The sequence below is a fragment of the Schistocerca piceifrons genome, chromosome 9 (genome assembly GCF_021461385.2).
Source record: "Schistocerca piceifrons isolate TAMUIC-IGC-003096 chromosome 9, iqSchPice1.1, whole genome shotgun sequence".
Taxonomy (NCBI): domain Eukaryota; kingdom Metazoa; phylum Arthropoda; class Insecta; order Orthoptera; family Acrididae; genus Schistocerca; species Schistocerca piceifrons.
This window is the reverse complement of record NC_060146.1, coordinates 162,342,690-162,369,224: the sequence shown is the minus strand read 5'-3', so window position 1 is coordinate 162,369,224 and position 26,535 is coordinate 162,342,690. Positions and strand designations below refer to the sequence as shown.

The 26,535-nt window shown below is 41.1% G+C and overlaps 1 protein-coding gene across 1 annotated transcript in view; it reads left to right on the top strand.

The window, feature by feature from the left end:
• The window catches only part of LOC124716801 (zinc finger protein 652-A-like), a 100,682-nt gene that overhangs the window by 68,598 nt on the left and 5,549 nt on the right, over positions 1-26,535 (top strand). Inside the window, exon 5 of the mRNA XM_047243350.1 lies at positions 15,376-15,656. Within this exon, the coding sequence (XP_047099306.1) occupies positions 15,376-15,656 (281 nt within the window). The remainder of the gene's footprint in view (positions 1-15,375; positions 15,657-26,535) is intronic.

The following is a 26,535-nucleotide window of genomic DNA, read 5'->3' as shown; positions in this document are numbered from 1 at the left end:
AGACAGTTGCATCTGCAGGTGGAGAAGGATGGCTCTCCATGGACTTTGGATGAAAATGTCGAGTGTATCTGTGAGACTTACAAAAGGAGCCCTAGGAAATCCACAACACAAGCGAGCAATGAGCTTAATATCTTTCGATTGACAGTATGGTGAGTTACGAAAAACTCTCTCCATCAGAAGTCGCACAAGCAGCAATTATTACAAGCATTGCATTCTCGGGAACGCACCAAAAGGTACAAATTTTTACTGCAGTTATAGATTACAGTTTTCTGAATAATTAATTTTTTCAGACAAATGCACTTCTCATCTTTTTGGTTTAGTTAACTGTTGTAATGGTAGATTTTGGGGAAGTACTGTAGTGGTCACTCTACACGGAAGAGACTCACTGAAGATTAACGCCTTGTGTGACATTTCTGTAAACAGAGGTTATGGATCTGTCTTTCTTTTTTCTTAAGAACACTTGTCACAGGAATGTTGTATCACGATAAGCTAGGAATCTGGCTGTCTGTAACTTCAAAGTGATTGGTATAAATTCCTCTTCATGCAAGGTGGCACCTCCACCTCACTTCTCCAGTCACATCCTACGTTTCCTCAATAACATCATTCCAGGACATGGAATTGGAAGAGGAGGAACAGAAGATTACTTTCGACATTAGTGGCCTTCTGGGCCACCGGATGTTGGCTGCTTTAGGTTTGATCTGTGGGAGTACATAGGAGACAATGTTTTTGCCCATCTTTGCGTGCTATTCTTAAAGGTATACCATTGTCAGAGCACTGATTTCAGTAACTGGAGACCAGCTAATTTGTTTGTATGGCAAAAAAATGAGCTATGGTACCAGTTTGCAACATATGATGCTCACATTGAGTGCAAATGATTTAGACCTTGAAATATGACTCTTTCTCTGCCCAGATGCATTAGAATTGTGCCCCTGTCTTTTATAGTTTGTAAATTTTTGATATTCTCTTATGGTCCTCCTACTCATATATCTTCAGAAGCTCAATTTTCAGCTTTTATAACATATGTTCTCACCGTAATCAGATGCATGTTGTGTCAAAATGACATATCTTTATATGTTCTCCTGATGAAATTAAGGAGCTGCATATCTCAAAGTTGTGAGTTTGTTTTTGAGACAGATAGACGTATTGGCTGATAAATTTTTGTATTTTGAAGTGTGCCTTGGTTTTGGTATCTGCAAAATGTATCAGCACTTAGGTTCTTTTGACTCAGATACGTTTTAACCCAGCAGAGACAACTATCCACTCATTTTCCATATTATTATTTTGCTGCACTGTGCACTGTTTACCTGTGCACTGAAAACGAGGTATGTGTTATCTAGCTGTTAATAAGAAGGTGTGCAATGTCAAGTGGAAATATTGCATCACATCTCAATGTTGAATCATTCATGTGCCCATCAGCTCTCTTAACAGTTTATGTAGGAGGTTTCAAGTTATTGCGTTTCCCCTAATAGCAACAGTAAGTCAAGAAACACTAGACAAAAAGTGATGACAGTCCTTTGTCAACGCAACAATATTGCTTTCATTGTCATTTCTCAGTTTCTTGAAGGAATCATTGGGAAGAGGTTAATGTTAGTGTGCAGTATCTCGTAGATGATGAAATAAGAACACAGACAAGTGGAGAAGGAATATAAGAAAAATGATTAGGCAGTTTGAAAATGCATACACATCAACTGCTAAGAAAGAAGTGCATTGAAGTACACCGCTTGGTCCAAATGCCTGAGAAAGTGTAGTGAGATTGAAGCGAGGAAGATGTTCCATGGATTCTGGTTGATGAAAGATATAGAGAAACAGCAATAGTATTTATTTCCACTTATTAAGGTGCTACCTTAGGCCAGATCATATTCTGTAGGTGCACAGTCTCACATAAATGTGACAAAGAAGTACTTTCTCCTGAAAGATGATTGTGAAGGTCAGGTGTGTCTAGGGGTTTCCCTTAGCACTGTTAATGTATCAGAAACATTTGTGTGATACTTACTGAGAAAAGAGACAGCAGCAACATAATTTTGACTGCTGACAGGAGGATTTCTCTGTGTCCAGGTATAAGAAGATCTGGCAAAGCAGGGGAGGCAGGGGAGAGAATAAGGAACCGTATAGAATTGTTTCCTATCATCCCATCACATTATTGCCAACGGTGCACTGTGAGACATTTCTTACTAGGAGGCCTGAATATACACACAATTCATGAACTACATAAGAAACTTTGTAAAGAGGAACTGGTTACTGTGGAAAAATATGGGCTCTACAGAGATGTATTCAATATAGAGTTTAACTTAAGTTTTCTTGTACCTAGAAAACATGTGTGCAAACACTGCTGTCCCTCTCAAAATCTCGCCATAGAAAATCGAGAAGCAGAGAAAGGCTAGCTCTCAGAACACCAAAAAGGTAAGAGGCAGCTAGAAATCTAAAATATGAAATGAAAGAGCAGATCTGAGCAGGATAATGCCATTTACTGGAATTTGACCTGAAGATGTAAGGCACTGTCCAAATACAGCAGCTAAGATCATTTTCTACAGAATAAGACTAGCTCTATAGAGTTCACACTGTGCAGTCCTGATATCAGGAAATCTATAGAAATTACATGTTGTATGAAGGTGTGGTTATAAGCACTGATAAATTGAAGTTACATTACATATATTTGAAGAACTCCAGAGGATTGCGGATGGCTATCCAGCTGTTTTGTTCTCCAACACTTCAGGAGGATAAATCGAAATGTCGATATGTGCAGTGTGTTTCTTCATGATGTACAAACTCTGAACATTCTTATGATGCAGCAGTGCTTCTATGAGCCCACCACTCTTGGGTAACACTCAACTCATAAACTTCCTGGACCATGACATCAATTTTGACATCACACAGTATTTACAATCAATACAGGAGGTGCCTTATTCATTTTGGCATGTTTAGATGTTTTTTATTGTCACTTGCAGTATGCTACTTCAAGGTAACAGCACATTGAAAATGTACCACAAAAAAACATTATCTTATCATTAAATGTCAGTTAATAATGGGAAAAAGATATAAGCGTTCCAGACATACTATGATAACCAAGACACGAGACCAAAGTCTTCATGTAATGGATAGTGCCATTGTTTATGGACTCATAGGATGTAGGCTTGCATGCTGATACGTGCTAATTTTTTTTCTTCATCTTAGCATTGTCAATACATTCTCGGACATTCCTTATGAATGTAATGCAAGTACATTCTGCAATATCTGATGTTATTTAAGGTTTCTGTCTGATTAGAGAATGAAGGATGAAATAAATGTTTGGCTGTGACAGCTTTAGTTGCGGGAACTGAAACAAGCAGCAATGAAATTCATATTCTTTCTTCTCACAAATATTTGGCTCATTGTTACTGAATATGCAGTGATTTCTGAGTGTGTGGTTAGGGAGGAACATAAGCGGACATCTTAAATTGCTGCAAGGTAAATGATGAGCAATAACATTCATATTCTTTCTTGCTACAATTATTTTGTACGTAACACCCATCTCACAAGACTTCCAGCAAACCAAACACCGATGAAAGTTGATAGCAGTTCCAGTGGTTGTCAGTATTGCATGTGACACCAAAACAATGTCACATTTGCAGGAAGTCTTGTGAAATGAGGCCACCACTCTTTAATGAAGTTTGATTCAGTCTATGCTAGTATAACAGGGCTGCAAAAAATGTTAACACCTGTATGAAGTCTTTGAGATGGACGAGAAGGACTTCCTGGGTTTTGGTGCTCTGCAGAAGGAGTGGTTGAAAAATTAGGACAATTGACGTTCAAGGAAATTAAGTACAATGGCTTAAAGTGGCACAGCTTCAGTGTCACCCGTGTGTTGTTAACCCCGTCGTTTTTAACCGTTTCCAGGATTAACAATTCAGAAATTTGCCACTTTCCAGAAAATTCTGATACTGTCTTCCATTTGGAACAGAAATACCATGGAGCACTAAAACTTCAGAATGAGAAAACAAAAGAGAGCCTATCTCCAAAAGTGTAAAATGTTTATTTAGATTGATTTGCTCACAACTGTGAAGCCATGTCTCCTTAGCATTAAATCAAACAGTAAACAACAGTGAACCAGTAAGGACTATTTTTGAAGATGTTTTTTCATCTGATAACTTTTGAAATGTATTCTTTAGTGTAGAAATTTTTCAGTAAAGTTTGTTTTACACCTCTGAAACACAAAATTAGCAGGTTAAAACAGCTTTTTCATCCATCCTGTAAAATTGCTAAAATTAAGATACATTCCTTCACTTGAGACCCCCCCTACCCACAAAGTATTAAAATATGTGGGCTAGAAGTTTGCATATCTCACTTTGGTCATTTAGTGAGCTCACAGACAGAGCATCAGATGGTTGAGTGGACAGTAGAGTGCAAACCCTTGGGCCACGCAACATCAGATTAGTAATGAAGAAGTGCTATCAATTCAAGGAGAAAAGAGCTTTGTGCAAATTTTGGCTGAATTGCGGGGCTCAGCCGATAGATCTCACTACATGAGACCCGTGAAGAGGTGGTTTTAAATTAAACCCAACAAACTGCAAGTTTACTGACACACCCAGATGGGTGCCTGTCAAGTGACAGCATTCTTTTAAAGTCCAATTGTCAGTTGTTGGGATCTTTAAGTGAATATTAAATAACTTTACACAACATTGACCAAACAGGTTATTATTTTCTTCTCTTCTCCTTTCACTGCCCTAATCGATAGTGATCAGCTTTTATGTTATTAAATTTTACACTTGTGATGAGTCAGCGAGTTCGAAAAGTGACCTCCGTTTGACTGTAAATAAAAAAACTTGCATATAAAAAATTACACTCCTGGAAATGGAAAAAAGAACACATTGACACCGGTGTGTCAGACCCACCATACTTGCTCCGGACACTGCGAGAGGGCTGTACAAGCAATGATCACACGCACGGCACAGCGGACACACCAGGAACCGCGGTGTTGGCCGTCGAATGGCGCTAGCTGCGCAGCATTTGTGCACCGCCGCCGTCAGTGTCAGCCAGTTTGCCGTGGCATACGGAGCTCCATCGCAGTCTTTAACACTGGTAGCATGCCGCGACAACGTGGACATGAACCGTATGTGCAGTTGACGGACTTTGAGCGAGGGCGTATAGTGGGCATGCAGGAGGCTGGGTGGACGTACCGCCGAATTGCTCAACACGTGGGGCGTGAGGTCTCCACAGTACATCGATGTTGTCGCCAGTGGTCGGCGGAAGGTGCACGTGCCCGTCGACCTGGGACCGGACCACAGCGACGCATGGATGCACGCCAAGACCGCAGGATCCTACGCAGTGCCGTAGGGGACCGCACCGCCACTTCCCAGCAAATTAGGGACACTGTTGCTCCTGGGGTATCGGCGAGGACCATTCGCAACCGTCTCCATGAAGCTGGGCTACGGTCCCGCACACCGTTAGGCCGTCTTCCGCTCACGCCCCAACATCGTGCAGCCCGCCTCCAGTGGTGTCGCGACAGGCGTGAATGGAGGGACGAATGGAGACGTGTCGTCTTCAGCGATGAGAGTCGCCTCTGCCTTGGTGCCAATGATGGTCGTATGCGTGTTTGGCGCCGTGCAAGTGAGCGCCACAATCAGGACTGCATACGACCGAGGCACACAGGGCCAACACCCGGCATCATGGTGTGGGGAGCGATCTCCTACACTGGCCGTACACCACTGGTGATCGTCGAGGGGACACTGAATAGTGCACGGTACATCCAAACCGTCATCGAACCCATCGTTATACCATTTCTAGACCGGCAAGAGAACTTGCTGTTCCAACAGGACAATGCACGTCCGCATGTATCCCGTGCCACCCAACGTGCTCTAGAAGGTGTAAGTCAACTACCCTGGCCAGCAGGTTCTCCTGATCTGTCCCCCATTGAGCATGTTTGGGACTGGATGAAGCGTCGTCTCACGCGGTCTGCACGTCCAGCATGAACGCTGGTCCAACTGAGGCGCCAGGTGGAAATGGCATGGCAAGCCGTTCCACAGGACTACATCCAGCATCTCTACGATCGTCTCCATGGGAGAATAGCAGCCTGCATTGCTGCGAAAGGTGGATATACACTGTACTAGTGCCGACATTGTGCATGCTCTGTTGCCTGTGTCTATGTGCCTGTGGTTCTGTCAGTGTGATCATGTGATGTATCTGACCCCAGGAATGTGTCAATAAAGTTTCCCCTTCCTGGGACAATGAATTCACGGTGTTCTTATTTAAATTTCCAGGAGTGTATTATAAGCATCTTTTCAACATAGTCACCATTTAAATTTCAGCATTTGTCATAGTGTTTAGTTAATTTATTCTTTGTGTGAGTGAAGAGACGAAAATCGTGTGATACTGAGTCTGGGCTACATGGGGGGGTGATTTTTCCGATTGCTTCAGAACTGTAAGGAGTACCACTCTCCTCTTCACTGTCAATGTTTGTTCTACCACTTTTAAAAAAAAGTCAGACCCGTTGCCTCACAGCATCTTTGTTCGTAATGTTCGGACCTTCTACATGGCTCAATTAATGATGCATGTCTACTGTTGAAATGTTTTAATATTATGAAAAGGAAAGTTGCTACTCACCATAGAGTGGAGATGCTGTGTCGGAGATAGGCATAACAAAAAGACTGTCACAAATATAGCTTTTGGCCATTAAGGCCATTGTCAACAGTGGACGTGTGCTAGTGCTTGATGGGAGTGGTTGGTGACTGGGTGGGGGCAAGAAAGAAGGCTTGGGGCAGGGAGGGGGAGGGATAGTATGGTGGGGCTGGCAGACAGTGTATTGCTGCATGTTAGACGGATGGCAGGGGAGTGGTTGGGCGGAAGGGGGGGGGGGGAGTAGTGGAAAAGGGAAGAAGTAAAAAGACTGTGATGGTGAAATGATGGCTGTGTAGTGTTGGAATGGGAACAGTGAAGGGGCTAGATGGGCGAGGACAGTGATTAACAAAGGTTGAGGCCAGGAGGCTTATGGGAACATAGGATGTATTGCAGGGAGAGTTTCTACCTGTGAAATTCAGAAAAGCTGGTGTTGGTGGGAAGGATCCATATGGCACAGGCTGTGAAGCAATCGTTGAAATGAAGGATGTTATGTTCGGCAGCATGTTCAGCAACAGGGTCATCCATGTGTTTCTTGGCCACAGTTTTCAGTGGCTATTGATGCAGACAGACAGCTTGTTCGTTGTCATGCCTACATAGAATGCAGCACAGTGGTTGCAGCTTAGCTTGTAGATCACATGACTGGTTTCACAGGTAACCCTGCCTTTGATGGGATAGGTGATGTTCGTGACCGGACTGGAGTAGGTGGTGGTGGGAGGATGTATGGGACAGGTCTTTCATCTAGGTCTATTACCAGGATATGAGACATGAGGTAAGGGGTTGGGAGCAGGGGTGGTAAGGATAGATGACTATATTGTGTAGGCTCAATGGATGGCGGAATACCACTGTGGGAAGGGTTGGAAGGATGGTGGGCAGGACATGTCTCATTTCAGGGCACAGTGAAAGATAGTCGAAACCCTGACGGAGAATGTAATTCAGTTGCTCCAGCCCTGGGTGGTTCTAGGTTAAGAGGGGAATGCTCCTCTGTGGCCGGACGGTGGGACTTCTAGAGATGGTGGGAGACTGGAAAGATAGGGCATGGGAGATTTGTTTTTTTACAAGGTTGGGAGGAAAATTACGATCTGTGAAGGCCTCAGTGAGACCTTTGGTATATTTCAAGAGGGACTGCTCATCACTGCAGATGCGACTACCGTGGGCGTCTAGGACTACTTGGTATGGAACTTCTTGGTATGGGAAAGGTAGAGGCAGCTGTCGAAGTGGAGGTATCACGGGTGGTTAGTAGGTTTGATATGGATGAAGGTACTGATGTAGCCATCTTCGAGGTGGAGGTCAACATCTAGGAAGGTGGCTTGCTGGGTTAAGTAGGACCAGGTGAAGCAAATGGGGGGAAAGTTGTTGAGGTTCTGGAGGACTATGGATATGGTGTCCTTACCCTCCACCCAGATCGCAAAGGTCTCGTCAGTGAATCTTAACCAGGTGAGGGGTTTAGGATTCTGGGTTTTTATTAAGGATTCCTGTAGATGGCCTATGAATAGGTTGGCATAGGATGGTGCCATGCGGGTGCCCATATCTGTACCCCGGATTTGTTTGTAAGTAATTCCTTCAAAGGAAATTGTGGGTGAGGATATTGTTGGTCGTGGCGACTAGGAAGGAGGTTGTTGGTTTGGAATCTTTTGGGCATTGGGAAAGATAGTGTTCAGTAGCAGTAAGGCCCTGGGCATTAGGAATTTACACTCCTAATGCTCATGGCCTTACTGCTGTTGAACACTACCATTCCCAATGTCCGACAGATTCCAGACCAACAACCTCCTTCCTAGTTGCCATGAATAACTACATTCTCACTCACAATTACTTCTCCTTGGAAGGCATTATCTACAAACAAATCCAGAGGATGGCTATGGGCACCCACATGGCACCATCCTATGCCAACCTATTCATGAGCCATCTAGAGGAATCCTTTCTAAAAACCAAGAATCCTAAACCCCTCACCTGGTTGAGATTCACTGATGACATCTTTGCATCCTGGGTCGATGGTGAGGACACCCTATCCACATTCCTCCAGAACCTCAACAACTTCTCCCCCATTTGTTTTACCTAGTCCTGCTCAACCCAACACCTAGATGGTGACCTCTATCTTGAAGATGGCTACATCAGGACCTCCGTCCACATCAAACCTACTAACCACCAGCAATACCTCCACTTCGACAGCTGCCAGCTGTTCCATACCTAGAAGTCCTTTCCATACAGCCTAGTCACTTATGGTCATTGCATCTGCAGTCACGAGTGGTCCCCCTTGAAATATACTGAAGGTCTCACTAAAGCCTTCATAGACCACAATTTTCCTCCCAACCTTGTACAAAAACAAATCTCCCGTGCCTCATTTTTCCAGTCTCCCACCATCTCCCGAAGTCCCACTGTCTGGCCACAGAGGAGCATTCCCCTCTTAACTCAGTACCACCCAGGGCTGGAGCAACTGAATTACATTCCCTGCCAGTGTTTTGACTATCTATCATTGTGCCTTGAAATGAGAAATGTGCTGCCCACTATCCTTCCAACCCCTCCCACAGTGGTATTCTGCCATCCACTGAACCTACACAATATACTCGTCCATCCTTACACCCCTGCTCCCAACCCCTTACCTCATGGCTCATACCCCGGTAATAGACCTAGATGAAAGACCTGTCCCATACATCCTCCCACCACCACCTACTCCAGCCCGGTCATGAGCATCACCTATGCCATCAAAGGCAGGGTTACCTGTGAAACCAGTCATGTGATTTACAGGCTAAGCTGCAACCACTGTGCTGCATTCTATGTAGGCATGACAACCAACAAGCTGTCTGTCTGCATGAATGGCCCCTGAAAACTGTGGCCAAGAAACAAGTGGACTGCCCTGTTGCTGAGCATGCTGACAAACATGACATCCTTCATTTCAATGACTGCTTCACAGCCTGTGTCATATGGATCCTTCCCACGAACATCAGCTTTTTTGAATTGTGCAGGTGGGAACTCTCCCTGCAATACATCCTACATTCCCGTAACCCTCCTGGCCTCAACCTTTGTTCGTCACTGTCCCCACCCCTCCAGCCCCTTCTCTGTCCCATTCCAGCACTACACAGCCGTCATTCCACCATCACACTCTGTCATTTTACTTCTCTTATTTTCCGGTACCCCTCCCTAGCTCTCCCCTGCCACCCATGTAACCTGCAGCAATACACTGTCTGCCAACCCCACCATACTATCCCTCCCCCTACCTGCCTCAGCCTCTTCCTTATCCCCACCCAGTCGCCACTTCCATCATCCATTGGTGCTGCTGCTCGCAATCTGGTTTCAGTTGCCTGAAACTGCAGTCGTTTGTTTGTTTGTGTGTGTGTGTGTGTGTGTGTGTGTGTGTGTGTGTGTGTGTGTGTGTGTGTGTGTGTGTGTGTATTGTTGACGAAGGCCTTAATGGATGAAAGCTTTATTTGTGACAGTCTTTTTGTTGTGCCTATCTGCGACTCAGCATATATGGTGAGGAGCAACTTTCCTTTTCATAATATCGTTGAAATGTTTTGTTCTGACATATCTTATTAATTGATTGTACATACACAATAATTCTTCAATTGGAAAATTAAAAACTTGATGTTATAATGGAACTCACTGTAGTCCTGTTCTGTACTGCAAACTCGTTGTGGTTTTGTGCACAACACCTGTTTAAAGCTGAACATATTTGTGTCATAAACTGCTCAAATGTTTTCAATAGTAAAATAAAATCAGAGTTTAGATCTGAAAACTGTAAACATGAAGATACAGTAACAAGTATTTCATGTTAAGTCAGCTTTTGTGGAAAATTCTCCAAAAACTTTGAAATAAAACCTGGAGGCAGGTAGGGGGATGGATGGTCACCTTTGCTTTTCAACTGAGCCCTAGAGAAGGTGATTAGAGAGTGGAGAAAATGTCTCTCACGAAAGGCATCAAATAAGCCGCAAAGATGAAATCTGTGCGGACTGCCTGGCGTTCGTAAGCGACATTACTGCAATCATAGACATGCTGGAAAATGACAAACTCCATGTAGAAAACATAATTGTGCAAGCAGGAAAAATCAATTTACAAATGTCTTTGCCAAAGACTGAATTTATAACCAACTTCAGAATATCCACAGACATACATTGTAAATCGAAACAAGATTGAGAAAGTTATCTCTTTCAAATATATAGATGAGTGGCTAAGCATAATCAACAGTGAGGACAGTATAGAGACAAAACCAGATAGGATGACCATTGAAGTCCAGAACACGAGAAACATATACAAGAAGACTACTTCGGCATGGGACACCAGAATTAAACATTATGACACAGTAATGAGATCTTTCACGCTAGAGTGCTGAATAATAAAACTAGTGTTAAAAGGTGACATGAACAAATTGTGGCAATATAAAGAAGATTGATTAGGAGCATATTTGCCCCAAGTACAACAGAAGCAGACTAAGAGCCAACAAAGAAATCTATGAACATGTAGAGAATATAATACACACTGTGTCCAAAAGAAGAATGTCATTCTTGAGACATTTGGTTTCAATGAGTGATGACAAAATGCCAAAGCAAATCGAGTGTGCGCACACACACACAAATGAGCAAACATCAACATAATGGGCACATAATACAACAAAATTCAGAAAGTGATCTTTAGGGGCAAACAAGAAAGAAAGAAAGAAAGAAAGAAAGAAAGCCTCATAGCATTGAACAGCTTTGAAACAAATGTAGGTGAAGAGGAGGAAGAAGAATGGAAATACTGATTTAACATACTCTGCAAAAGTGCTTCTTGAATAAAAAATAAAATAAAAGACTGGAAAAGTAGAGAATATACACATTCATTAGAGAATAAAATTACTTTGTTTAATTGTGGAATTCATAGTCTTCAAATGGCCCAAGTGATAGGTTCTGTTTTATGTAGCCAAAGTTTGGATATGCCCTTTCATCGGAGAGTTTTAGAAAAGTTTGCCAAATTTTTCTAGAAACTTGAGTCTTCTACTTGTGATATTTCATTAACTAAAAAGTTATTCTAGTAAAATTACTCATTTTCGGAAGCAGAAAAATCATGGCTACAAGTTGGTGTCACTGGAGTTTTCAAAGGATTACATTCTGTGATTCAAACATTCCGGAAAGCAATAAATTTGAATAAAGGTAACATTTTAATTACAGTTTCCAGATGTTATTTGGAAAGGTGTTATTTGGAAGGAATAGAATGAAGGCTTTCAGGTAAGATACATCAATCTTAAAGCAGACAGCTGTTGACAAGGTTGAATTTCCAGGTACACTTGGTTTTCATCTTCTGTAAATTTTTAATATAAGGGGTAGTCAAATGAAAAGGAGACTGTTTATTTCAAAATAAATTGTCATAACTGTTAATACATTTATCACACCGTGAGACAAGAAAAATGGAAAAATGTTTGCCGTTGTCTGCAGAACCACGATTGCACCCAGATGTGTGCCTCATCATCTGAAGCAAATTGCCAGTCACAAACGTTCTCCTTCAGCACTCCACACATACGGAAATCACAAGGAGAGACATCGGGACTATATGGAGGATGTGTAAGGCTTCACAGTGAACTTCTTCAGCGTAGTCGAAACAACCTTGGCAACATGTGGGTCTGCCCTCTCTGAAGGCGCTGACATCTTGTCTCACTGTAGGATAAATGTGTTGAGAGTTATTGCGATTACTTTTGAAATAATAAACAGTTATATTTTTCCATCTGTCTCATCTTCATTTGACTGTGTCTTATATTTCATCATTTAAATATTTCTGCTTGAAGTCTTTATATTATTAATTTCAGTATTGTGTACTTTATATACTGAATAATAAGGTTCATAAAACAGCAGGTAAGATAAAAATCTGAATGTTTCATATGTGTGTGTTCCATATATAATACAAATATTGGAGAGAGAGAGAGAGAGAGAGAGAGAGAGAGAGAGAGAGAGAGAGGGGGGGGGGGGGGGGGGGTCCTGCCAACTGTGGCTGCACTTGTGTTCTGTAAAGAATAGCCTTCAGATGCTCAGTGAGAGATCTAGATTTTTTGATGGTTTGACAATATTTAATCATTTTAACACACCTATGGTTATATAGTGTTGATAGGCCTTTACCTTACTCTTCTTTGTTCCTCAGTAACTCTTCAGAAATATTCTTCTACCTGTTTAATGAATCCCCGAATCTGACTTCTGGGTATCAACTTTTTATCCATTTGGTATCCAGTGTGTGATATATTTTGGAAGCCTTCCTTCTCACATCTTTTTTACTTGCCACAACCATTGTAATTGTTTCTCTTCAATAAAATCAATAATTAAGTTAGCTACTCTTTCTACAAATTACCTGAATATCTAGATTCGGGAATTGAAAAGTTCTGTTAGCTATATGGTAAGTAGCTGTGTTGATTGTAGACACACTTGACGTACAGTAATGTACTGTAAAGAAGACTTAGTATTCACAGAAGCATGTAAATATTGTCTTTGAAAAATACTACTTTAATCGAGTAAATAGCAGATAACTGAAGAGCAAGCAGCACATGTGATGGGGGAAGTGGCTTCTCCCAGAAGAATGCCCTACTTGTCACACAGGATAACTGACAATCAATTTCTCCTCTAGCAGTGCAATGTAGCATATGTGATTCTTTCGGTGGGCATGTCTTGTCAGCATATTGCTTATTATTAGGTTGGTGCGTAAGTTCATAGTGTTTTTCTGTGCTGGCCGTAGTGGCCGAGTTGTTCTAGGCGCTTCAGTCTGGAACCATGCGACTGCTACGGTCGCAGGTTCGAATCCTGCCTCGGGCATGGATGTGTGTGATGTCGTTAGGTTAGTTAGGTTTAAGTAGTTCGAAGTTGTGGGGGACTGATGACCTCAGATGTTAAGTGCCATAGTGCTCAGAGCCATTTTGTTTTTCTGTAAGTTCAATAAATACAATGGATACATATAACAGAGTGTTTAGTCATGGATAATGTGTTCTCCTTCATTATTTGTAACAGTTTGCCAAAGTTGGGGTAACTTTTCAATTCCACGACCGTAGAAATCAATTTGTTTTGAGGCGAAGAACTCATTGAGTTATGTTTGGAGTGCATTTTCATCTGGAAAGTAAGTTTCTTGAATGTTGTTAGACAAAGAGCAGAAAGGTAAAAATATGAGGGCACAATTTCAGGTGAATAAGGTGGGTATGGAATGACTTCCCATCCTGACTCCTGTATAGTCTTATAGAGAATTGTGAAGATGGTTCGATGAACCCTCTGCCAGGCGCTTAAATGTGATTTGCAGAGTATCCATGCAGATGTAGATGTCAGTCTAGCAGAATGCAAGAGCACGTTATTGCGGAGTAGTATAATCATTTTACGTAGCCTTTCTGGTTGCTGTTCTTGGCCTGCATCTCCCAGATGTCTCATTTGTTGACAATAAATGTCAGCAGTGATGGCGACATCTTGGGCAAGCAACTCGTAGTGCATTGCACTGTTACTGTTCCATCAGATGCAGAACATTATCTTTGTGCGTGGAGTTGCTGCTTTGTATGCGATCAACCATTCCTTTCTTTTCCTTATGTTAGCACAGAGACACTATTTCTTGCCACTGGTAATGATACAGGATGGGAATGGTCAGTGTTGCTCAGTAGCCAATTAAGGATGAGCAAGCAGAGATGCGTCTATGGCTACCTGCTGATTTTTGCAATTTTGACTTAGAGCAAGAAGTACCCAAAGTACCCATACACCAGATTATTTTATTTTATTTTATTTTTTTTTTAATGTTGCATGATGGTGGAATGATCACAGTTCATGATATTCACCAATTCTTGAGTACACTGACGTGGATCATTGTGCATTAATGTGTTTAAACAATCTGCATCAAACCTTGAAGGTCTTCCCGAACATGGAGAATCACTAATGTCCAAATGATCATCCCTAAAATCAGAAAACCATTTTCTTGCCATGCTCTATCCAGTGGTGTTATTCTGATGTACTGAAAAAATTTTTCTGGCTGCCACTGCTGCTGTCACTCCTGCATTGAACTCAGCAGAAGAACATATCAGAAATGTTCTGATTTCTCTGCTTGGCACTCCATTTTCTAGCGTCCACAGCTCCATTCACTATCTCTAAATGATAAAATTGACAGTACATAAACTCAAATAGCAACAGTGAACTACAAATAAAAAATGACAGTTGATAAATAAACCCATAGCAACTAGAATACCAACACGCAAAACAAAAATGATACAAACTTATGCACCAACCTAATAATTTCTGTGGTCCATATGTTGTTACTTTATTCAGTGGAAAGCAAACCTTCCCAGGCATATCGGAGCACTGCATCACCGCAAGTTTAAAAGAGACCCTGCAGGAGGGCCGGTACGACATTGGGGAACATCCTGTCAGTGCTCCTTATGGCATAGTTGGATAGAAAAAGGGGGGGCTTGCCTGCTCACATTTCAATCAGTTTACAGACAGACTGTAAACAGCTACTGTATAGTATAACTGAGAACACAGCAGCTGTTTCAAAGTACCGTCTTTCTTTCTAATTTACTCAAGTAAATTTTAATTCTTGTAATGGTGAATAGCGTTATGCAGTATAGTGGTAGTTCACTGATAATGCTGTATGCAGATTAACTTTCTACAATAGCCTTGTCTTTTTTTTCAAATCTATGCCTTAAATTGTTCTGTGTCGGTTTCTCATTCTCAATTAAATTTACAAAAAACTGTGGACAAATCAACGAACATTCACTCTGTCTCTCCAGTGACTGTGTGATAGTCGTCTACATTTCTGTTACAGCTCTCTGGTGCTACTGTGATAAAGTAAGTAATTTTATTAATGTTTCAGGGAGCTCCCAAGATACCAAATGTACCGTCTCCTCGGGTTCTCTCCCCGGCCTCGGGCATGCCGCTCCTGCCCCATTCCCGTCCGGGCGGACTGGGCAACGGATCCGGTGCCCGGACCTATGACTGCCCAGTGTGTGAGAAGACGTTCCCGGACCGTGAGTCGCGGGCCCGCCACGCGCAGGAGCATGAGCAGTTTCACTGTGACGTCTGCGGCCGTGGGTTCCGCGATGAGGTTGAGCGCGACCACCATGCCAGCATGTATGCCGGCAAGCCTGCGCACAAGTAAGGCTGGCCGAGTGGTCGTTCTCTCTGTCATATCTGGATATGTTTTATCAGACCTTGCTATTTGTTCATTAAAGTGGCGGGGCTCTAGAAAGAGCCGGTGTGCGTGTTTTGCTAAGATACATTATAGTTCTCAGTAGTGTCTCATTTTAGCCCTATGCAGCATATATACTTCTAACTACTTTAAAGTTTCGGAGAATGCCACATAGAAATTTTTCAGAATCATCACCTCAGAGACACAGGCAATGCCTTGTCGATGCGGTCGTCACTGTCTCTCACCATCTTTGCCGTTTGGTTGTGACTGGATTTGCTGCCGGTAAATCCATTGATAGCACTTTGTAATACAGATGCTTTGATCCTATCTCTTTAATTTTTTTGTAATGTTGAAATAGGCGACGAATTAATTGGTTTTCCTTCTTTGTATCGTGTTAATTAATGTCCTTTTCTCTTCCAATATTTATTCATTGGATTTTCTGTCATTCCAGGACATTATTGTAGCTCTTCTCCTTATTCCTGTTGCTTCTGAATTTTTCTTTTCTCATTTTCCCACAGAACACTCTTCGTGGTGCAATGTCACGGGTGCAGTCTGCACAACTTCCCTGTTAAAAACGAATAATGTTCTTGTACTGGAAAAACTGTATTGGAACCAGTACCATTACACAAATCCAGTGGGTGCAAAAAATATTTTCCAGTATCAGGTTGACTGTGTGGTTAATTGAAAGGTAGTTTGTGAATGAAAACTTACATGTATTGGCAAGCCCGTGATAATCTTGAGTTCTAGTTTCAGTACACAATAATCAAGTCACTCATAATAGCCAGCTTATGGTAATTAACTGAACCCATTACCAAAAGCATTGCCAAATAGATTATCTGTGACAGAAGGCTCAATCAGATATTACACAATGTGAGCACTAAGATTGTTCAGTTCGCAGTCACAGCTCGTATGACATGCCTCATGGATTTTGGTTATTCACAAAGTACACATTAAAATTGGAATTTTACATGTTCATTTTCTCGCTCGTTTGTATCCACTTTGCGGCACTCCACAGTCAAGTTTTAATCATTATTCTGCAAAATTATCATATCTGTTCAGAGCTCCTTATATATATATGCATCTGAATATGATGATGGCTGATCTCCAAACTGCTTATTTAGATTTCACAAACCAATTCTTTAGCCCACAAAATATATGCAAATGTACTGTCCTCCGATTGGCTGAAACATACTGTAGGCAATCTGATATTAGTATTAATCCATGCAAGCCTGCATCTTTTACATTTGACCAATCACAGCTTAATAACTTTCATGAACAGTTTACTAAGTGAACAAATTTTGACACTACACAGTATCAAAATAACTCCCTCTTTAAATAACAGAATTATGATAATATGTTTCTTGTTTTCCCAGTCTCATAAACTGTCTAATTGTACAATGTGAATTCACTTTCTCTGTACTGTCACAGTACTCATACTTAACATGTGGTCAGTTAGTAAACATAACAGTACCCATTTAATACCTTACCTTCCATTCACACCATTATTCATGTTAATAAACAAATTAGCAATAATTGGTGATGGTCATAATAATAACAATAACTACAGTTTTGTTTCTGAAGTATGTTTTGACTACTTGACAATTTGTTAGTCTGTAAGAAGATATCTTTCGGCCACAGTAATAACTATTTGCAACTAGCTGCTGGATCAGAGTGCATGTGTCATGCGATAACGTGACTCATTGTCTGAAGCTGTCTCCCCACTACAGTCTCTTACTTAACATAATGATATGAAGTGCTACATCTCAGTGGCTGCTGCTGTTTATGTCAGTCTGAAGACTGGTTTGATGCAACTCACAGAGGCAGTGTGTACAGTTTTTGCCCCTCACAGTGCCATTACCGAATTGATGATTCCTTGATGCCTCAGGATGTGCCGTATAACTCAATCCCATCTTTTAGTCAAGTGAAATCATAAATTTTACTTTCCCCAGCTAGGTCCAGCACCTCCTCAGTAGTTATTTCATCTACCCGACCTTCAGCATTGTTGTGTAGGAAAACGTTTCAAAAACTTTTCTTTTATCCTTGTTTAAACTGTTCATCATCCACATTTTACTCCTGTATGAGGCTACACCTTCAGACAAGACTACCTGCACTTAAATTTAAAGTTGCTGTTAACAAATTCCTATTTTTCAGAAATTCTTTTCTTGCTAATGTCAGTCTCTCTAATTTTGCTGTCTGCAGTTATTTTACTGCTCAAAAAGCAAAACTCATATATTACTTTCAGTGTATCATTTCCTGACCAAATTCTCTCAAAATTACATGCTTTAAACCAGTGACATTCCATTCCCCTTGTATTACTTTTTTTGTATTGAATATAACTATTTCTCTTTTCCTTCATATTCCCCCAAAACTTTTGTTTTCTCAGAATGGCCACTTTCCCCCTCATCTGACCATTTGACATCAGTTGCTTTTCTGCTTGTTTTAGCTTTCTGAAAACCTTGAAGCTCTTGGTTTCTTGTCTGAATTTGTCTTCTGTTCAGCCTGCATTTTTTCTAAGTTTTTTTTAGTCTTGCCTTCCCACCCATTTTGTTTGTGTTTTCCAGTTTTTGAATAATGTGTGGAGTTTCTTTCTGCCTAGATGACCATAGAGTGTCACAAGTCTTGTCCTTTAGGGCAGAATGACTAAACCAGGTGTTTCAAAATGAATATTGGAGTTTTCACGCTTTTTGTCATTCATTACATTCAGGTTACAGTTATAAATAATACATCAAATGAAAAAGCAACTCGTACATTTTTTTAAATTATATCTGTGTGCATACACTGATTCCTGTGTTTTCCATTAGAAAGTGAAAATAGCAAAGACAGTGACTAGTAAACAGAAAGCTTTGTGTTTTACAGTTTGCAAAAACTAAATCTGTTGTTACAGTGCAATGTGTGTTTCGTATTAAGTTCCATTGCAATCCTCCCATTGTTGTTAACATCCATAGGTGGTATCATCAGTTTGAAGACACAGGCAATTTTTGCAAAGGGAGGAATAGAGGATGACCAGGAACGACTGAAGAATGTGTTGAAAGAATGAGAGAGCCTTTCACACATAGCCCCAAGAAATCAGTTTGGAAGACTGGTTGTGAATTAGCAATTCCAATGACATCTATGCGGAGACTTTTAAGGAGACACTTAAAACTATGTCCTTATTGTTTGCAGTTGTTACAGTCCGTAAAGTTTACAGGATATGGTGTATGTGCCAACAATGCAAACAAAATGTTGCTGCATGATGAGGATTTCTGGATCGTACCGTCTTCAGTGATGTATTGACATTTCACGTAAGTGAAAATGTGAGCACAACATAATGTGTGCATCTGGGGGCCAGCAAAACCCCGCAAGACGGTACAGTTTCAGCAAGAAGCCCTTAAGTTGAATGTGGCACTAGAACTAGGGCACTTTCCTCAATTGGAAAAAGCTGAACCACAGAACTTTATTTGGCAGTTATATGGTGTGCCACCTCACTCCCTTAACTCAGTACACAATTGATTAAACGGCATTGCACTCGACCACTGAATTGACCGCAAGGGGCTAGATGACAGAGCTCATCTTGCATGGATTCCATGTTCACCCGATCTGAGTCCACACAATTTTCCCCTTTGTAGGGTTCACAAAGGCTCATGTGTGTGTGCCTTTGCTACCAGCTGGTCTACCTGACTTAAGAAATACAACTGAAACCCTTGTAATATTTACTCCAGGCACACTGATCAAGTTTTGGGATGAACTCGCCTACGACTCGATGTGTGTTGTGTGGTGAATGGTACTCACATTGAGCACTTGTAAGAAAAACTATTTGAGTTGCTCTTTCATTTGATGTATTATTTATAATTGTAAGTTGAATGTAATAAATGCAACACAACCTTAAAACCCTGATATTCATTTTGGAACACCTAGTATTTCCTTATTTTGTTCCAAAACCCAATATCTATCTTTGTGCTTGATTGGACATAATGTATTTCACAGGATTCTTTTTTCTACATATTCCAAATCTTCTAATGCCCTTAGGCATCCATATAGAAGTAGTATTTCTGACCCATAGAGGACTTTTGGTTTTACTACTGTATTATAATGCCTTAATTGTATGTCTTTAGAAAAACTTTTTTTATTGTACAGATTTCTCACTTTCATGTATGCTCTTTCAATTTTGTCACTCTTGATATTAATTGCTGCTTTTTCACTGTTTACGCTTATATTTTCACCTAGATATTTAAAGTTGTCCATTTTCTTGATGTTGTCACACTTTTTTTAAAAAATTCTTGCTTTAATTCATCACACATTCTATCTTTTCAAATGAGATTTGTAGACTTGCCTTCTCAGCTATTTCCATCAGAGGTTCCAGTCTTTACTTTGCATTTGTAGAGGTTCTGTCAATTATCACCAGATTGTCTCCAAAGTCCAAACAATTTATTGCTTCTTCTGCTCTACCCACCTTTAAGTAGTTACTAGCTTTTTGTTTTTCGTCCTCTAGTTTTCATTCTCTTAAAACTTCTTCCAGCACACAGTTGAATGATAATGTTGGCAAAATGTCTCCTTGTCTGACTGCTGATACAGTTTGGAAGGAACTAGAAATTGGTCAAAGAAATTTAATTTTAGATACTGTGTTTGCAAAGTGTTCATTAAATTATTACCAGAGGTTTCCTACCTACTGCAAATTCCTTCAGGGTTTTGATGAGGGAGTCTCTTGTCTGTTGAATCATAAGCCTTTTTAAAACCAACAGACATTAGCATTATATTTTTATTTGATGTTTTCATACACCTCTTATCTGTTTAGGGTTTAGAATTTGCTGTGGACAGAATCTACTCACATATCCATCTTGATGCTCTCCAATTTGTTTATCTGATTGAGCATTTAACGTGTCCAAAAGAACCTTTGATAAAAATTTGTATTCTGTGGCTAGTAATGAAACTCCTCTGTAATCGTTTTAGCTTCCCAGACCTTATGTAGTGTTTTCTTCTATAATTGTAACACCTAGATCTCATTACCTTTTAGAATTTGTGCTATGAGGCCATCTTCACCTGGTAATTTTTGTGTTTTAATTGTTTATTGTAAATTTTAATCACATCAATGGTTGTTGGTTTTGAATTTTAATTTGGAAAATTATTTTGGAATTCCAGATGTTTGGTCAGTTTTTCACAGTTCAGTTGTGTTTCGAATTATTCTGGCACTAACTTAGTTTCCTTTATTGTAAAGTGTGAATTTTCCACTTTCTTTCCTGAAGCGTAGTGACCTCATAATGTATCCAGACACATAGTTCTTGAATGATTTGTAATAATCTCCTGTATGATTTTTAAGGTATTCTTATATAGTTGGTCCTTTTGCATGCCTTTTATCGTCTTAATAATTTTATGTGCTTGTTTCTTCTCAGACTGCAGGTTTTCCTATTACTACTTGTTTTCGTGCTATACCAGCTGTTCCATGGTTTCTTTTTTGTGTAAGTGCTTCTTCACATTTATTATTCCACCATCAGTGCTTTCTTTGCTCGTTCTGTAGAGATGTTTAAAATGCAATATATTTAATTGTTTCTGTAAAGCTGTTGGTATCAGTATTTACTTCATTCAACATCTTTTGAAAATCATGTTCCTTTTCCTTTTAAAGTTTCATTATCAATTCTCTTAGTCATACTGGCTTGTTTCATGATTTTATGTTTCGTAATAAGTCTCCTGTGGATCTCAGTTCAGTAGTGATCTGAATAAACTTCCATTCCCCTCTTGACTCTAGTGTTCATGGTTTCTTGAAAATTGTGTATTGAGGGGACAACATGATCAATTTGAAACTCTCAAATGGCTTGCATATATCTAATAGTGAGTTCTCTTATTGGATGGATAGTTTTCAATAACTCTTCGTAATTATGTCTCCTTATCCAGTTTGGCATTCAAGTCCACTCTCATGGTTGCTATGTTGTTTTTGTGAACTTTGGGCAGCCTGTTGTCCAGATGTTCAAGGAAATTTTTTATTTTGTCTCTGTTTTTCTTGTCATCTCAATTCGCTGGTGCACAACCCTCGAATATTGAGTAATATTTATTTTCTGGTTTAATTGTTAAAACAGAGTGTCTTTCACTGAAACATTAAAAATCAGTATCATCTCGGATTGTACTTTTGCACTCTAACTGCCGATTTGCCTTAAAAATTTGGGTAGTTTCCACTATCCGTTGTTAGATCATCAACCTTGTTTCTTGGATGGCTTATAGAAGGATGTTGTTGCTGTCCAAGAAGTTTTATATTTGTTTATATATATTTCTTTTTGAGACACTCAGCATCCATTCAACTGCTCTCAAAGTTCTTTGTTGTCTCTGACAACAGCAAACCTATAAGTTTTTATTTCTTCTCCTTGAGCTTTAAATTTTCTAAATTACTCCTTTGTTTCCTTTACTGATTATTCAATGTACAGATTGAATATCAGGGATATGCAATAACCGTGTCCCACTCTCTACACAACTGGTACTACCTTTCCATGCTCTTTGACTTTTTATAACTGCAGTCTGGTTTCTGCACAAAGTGTAGATAGCCTTTTGCTTCCTGTGCTTTATCCTTACTTCCTCTAATATTTCAAAGAGTGTACTCCAATAAACATTGTAAAAGGCTTTTGTTAATGCTATGAACATAGATTTGCCTTTCTTTAACCTGTCTCCTAAGATAATTGGATGCCTCACGTGTTCCTACATTTCTTCAGAACCCAAACTGTTTTTCTGCTAGGTCAGTGTCTACAAGTTTTTCCATTATTCTGTAGGAGAATTGTCCGTATTTTGCATCCATGGCTTATTAAAACTCGTGGTTCTGTAGTATGCACACCTGTCATCCCATGCTGTCTTTGGAATTGGAATTATTATATTTTTTCTTGAGGCTTGATGTTATTTTGCCTGTCTTGTATGTCTTGAACACCAGGAGGAATAGTTAGCACAGCTGACTCTGCCAGGGATCTCAGTAAGTCTGAGGAAATGTCATCTACTCTGACAGTGTTTTTTCCACTTAGGTATTTCATTGCTGTGTTGAATTTTTCACATAGTATCGTGTATCACGTATTATCTTCATCTTCTTTTTCTATAATGTTGTCCTCAAGTTTGTTTCCCATGTATAGACTGTCAATATATTCTTTTCATATTTCCACCTTTTAGCTTTCCTTTCATTGCTTAGTACTAACCTGTTCTCGTAGCTCTTGATGTTCACACTTTTTCTCCAAAGGTATCTTTAATATTCCTAGGTGCTATCTATCTTTCCCCAACTCATGCGTGCTTTCAGAACCTAGCATTTATTCTTAATGATTCCTGCTGTGCAATTTTGCACTTTCTGTTTCTTTATTAAGGTGGCTTTTTTTATTAAATTACTTTTATTTCTGAATTTTTGTGTCTCTTGCATCTCTTATTTTGACATACATTTTGTTATGTTGTCATCTGTCATTGTAGGCCAGATATCAGTGTATCTTTGTACATGTATACACATTGTCAGGTAGGTAAATGATGAGTTGGTGCTCTCTGTGACCAGAGTGCATTAGTGTGGTTTGTTTTTTGCGTTATTACCAGGCCAGATAGGTTTAAAGAGGTGTGATCAGCATCAGATGTTGAGTGATCACTGTCAAGGACACACAGATGTTGCGTACTTCTCTGTGATAGCAGTACTGCCACCTGACAGAGTTGGAAAGTGGGCTCAGTGTGGGTGACTATTTGGCCACCTGGTCGAATCTTGCACCACCCAGATTTGTGGGACATTTGGATGTGACAGTGGCCCCGATGTCGGACTGCACGGGAATGTGAGGGCGAGCGTACTTATCAAGGTTCCGATCGACCGTGTCTGACTGCCACGAGGGAGATTGTTGCATTGTGCACTGAGCACATTGTAAATGCTTTATATCTGCTTCTGCCATCTGAGAATAAGGAATAGACTTTCTGCAGCATTCTGTCTTGGCCCACGCCATTTGTCAGAGACTATTAGCAGCCGGACTATGGATTTACCGCCCCATGCTCGGGCTGCCATTAACACCACAGCACGGACTGCTGTGTCTGGAATTGTGCCATGCCTGAGAAGCATAGACTGCTGATGAATGGTGTTGCATTGTGGCCAGTGAAGAATCACAGTTGTGCAATTGGTTGCCAACTGCCACCTGTGGTGCACTAGCAGAGCAGCAAGTTACATACACTACTGGCCATTAAAATTGCTACACCACGAAGATGACGTGCTACAGACGCGAAATTTAACCGACAGGAAGAAGATGCTGTGATATGCAAATGATTAGCTTTTCAGAGCATTCACACAAGGTTGGCGTCGGTGGCGACTCCTACAATGTGCTGACATGAGGAAAGTTTCCAACCGATTTCTCATACACAAACAGCAGTTGACCGGCGTTGCCTGGTGAAACGTTGTTGTGATGCCTCATTTAAGGAGGAGATATGCATACCATCATGTTTCCAACTTAGATAAAGGTCTGACTGTAGCCTGTCACGATTGCAGTTTATCATATCGCGACATTGCTGCTCCTGAATCGGTGGGTTCAGGAGGGTAATACGGAACACCATGCTGGATCCCAACGGCCTCGTATCACTAGCAGTCGAGATGACAGGCATCTTATCCGCACGGCTGTAACGGATCGTGCAGCCACGTCTTGCTCCCTGAGTCAACAGATGGGGACATTTGCAAGACAAAAACCATCTGCACGAACAGTTTGACGATGTTTACAGCAGCATGGACTATCAACTCAGAGACCGTGGCTGCGGTTACCCTCGATGATGCATCACAGACAGGAGTGCCTGCGATGATGTACTCAACGACAAACTTGGGTGCACAAATGGCAAAACGTAAATTTTCGGATGAGTCCAGGTTCTGTTTACAGCATCATGATGGTCACATCCATGTTTGGCAACATCTCGGTGAATGCACGTTGAAAGCAAGTATTTGTCATCGCCATACTGGCGTATCATCCAGCGTGATGGTATGAGGTGCCATTGGTTACACGTCTGTCACCTCTTGTTCGCATTGACGGCACTTTGAACAGTGGACATTACTTCAGATGTGTTACGACCTGGCTCTACCCCATTTGATCCCTTCGGAACCCTACATTTCAGCAGGGTGATAATGCATGACCGCTTGTTGCAGGTCCTGTACGGGCCTTTCTGGATACAGAAAATATTCGACTGCTGCCCTGGCCAGCACATTCTCCAGATCTCTCACCAATTGAAAACGTCTGGTCAATGGTGGTCGAGCAACTGGCTCGTCACAATACACCAGTCACTACTCTTGATGAACTGTGGTATCGTGTTGAAGCTGCATGGGCAGCTGTACCTGTACACGCCATCCAAGCTGTGTTTGACTCAATGCCCAGGCGTATCAAGGCCGTTATTACCGCCGGAGGTGGTTGTCTTGGGTACTGGTTTCTCAGGATCCATGTACCCAAATTGCGTGAAAATGTAATCGCATGTCAGTTCTAGTATAATATATTTGTCCAATGAATACCTGTTTATCATGTGCATTTTTTTCTTGGTGTAGCAATTTTAATGGCCAGTAGTGTATTTAGCTTTTTGTGTGTGATTTTGTAGTTCAGTTCTTAAACTGTGTGCACGTTTTTGTATTTGAGAGGTGTCATCTCGCATTTTAGTTCCCCAAGGTGGCTCACGCCTCTTTCGTGAGTAATTGGGTGGCGCAGACGGTGCCCTAAGTTAATGTTGCCCATTCTTCATTCCCTGGCTGCACTCCCTTCCCTGTACCCCTCCCTCACTTTCCTCATTCCTTCCCTTTTACTTCCTGGTTCCCCTCAGTGTCATGATTGTCCAGTTATCCTCCTGGCTTCTTATATTCCTTCCAGTTTTTATTTCTCTTGCTTTTACATTTCCACCTTTTCTTTGCAATATTTTTGTCCCTCTTTGGGGTTTGACCTCCCGTTCTAAATTTTTTGTCCACAGTGTGAGCAAACTGGGGAAGTACACTTTGCTTAGCGTCTTTGATGTGTGGCTTTACCACCTCTTCCAGCTTTCCCTCCTCTTCCAGCTTTCCCACGACGCCATGTCGTTTAATGGTAGATAGGCAACAAGGTAGCCAGACCCTGTGGCGGGATCATTATGTTCTCTTTTGCTTGAGCCCCCCCCCGACAACACAGGGATCACATTTCTGATGCCTTCCTTTGTGTGCCTAGGAGTGGTTGCTCGTCATTCTGGAACATCAGAACTCCCAGCAACAGCCTCCGTGCTGACAACCTTTGCTGTAGCTGGGTGGTGCCCGTGGTTAGAGTCCCTAGTCAGAGTGGGTGGTGTCGGTGTGGGTGCTTTGCATGCAAAACACATTAAGCTTGAAGATGGCCATTCCTCTATAGCCATCTCTTTAGTTAACAATGGATCTTCTAATGCTTCTTATAACCCTATGTCCTTCTTTTCCATGGCTACGTCCTGAGAAGAGGACCAGGTTGATTGGCTTGTGGTGAAACCCCTTCATCACTATTTGGTATGCACCAGCACCGCAGGGGGTCACTTTCACCTCCAAAGAGCCATTATTTGTAGTGGTAACTTTTGAAGACCAGCACAGTGAAATGGACTTTCCGAGTAAGATGCGATCAGGTTCACTGTTGGTCAAAACTACCATATTTACTCGAATCTAAGCCGCACTTTTTTTCCGGTTTTTGTAATCCAAAAAACCGCCTGCGGCTTAGAATCGAGTGCAAAGCAAGCGGAAGTTCTTAAAAATGTCGGTGGGTGCCGCCACAACTTAGTTCTGCTGTCGAATATATGTAGCGCTACACAGGCATGCTTTGTAGGGTGCTGTTTGTAGGCACAAAGATAAATACTGGCGCCAAAACCTCTGCATCAGTAAATAAATTAAAAAAAAAAAGGGTGGAAGACAAGCTTTTTTTCTCCGCGCCAAGTTTC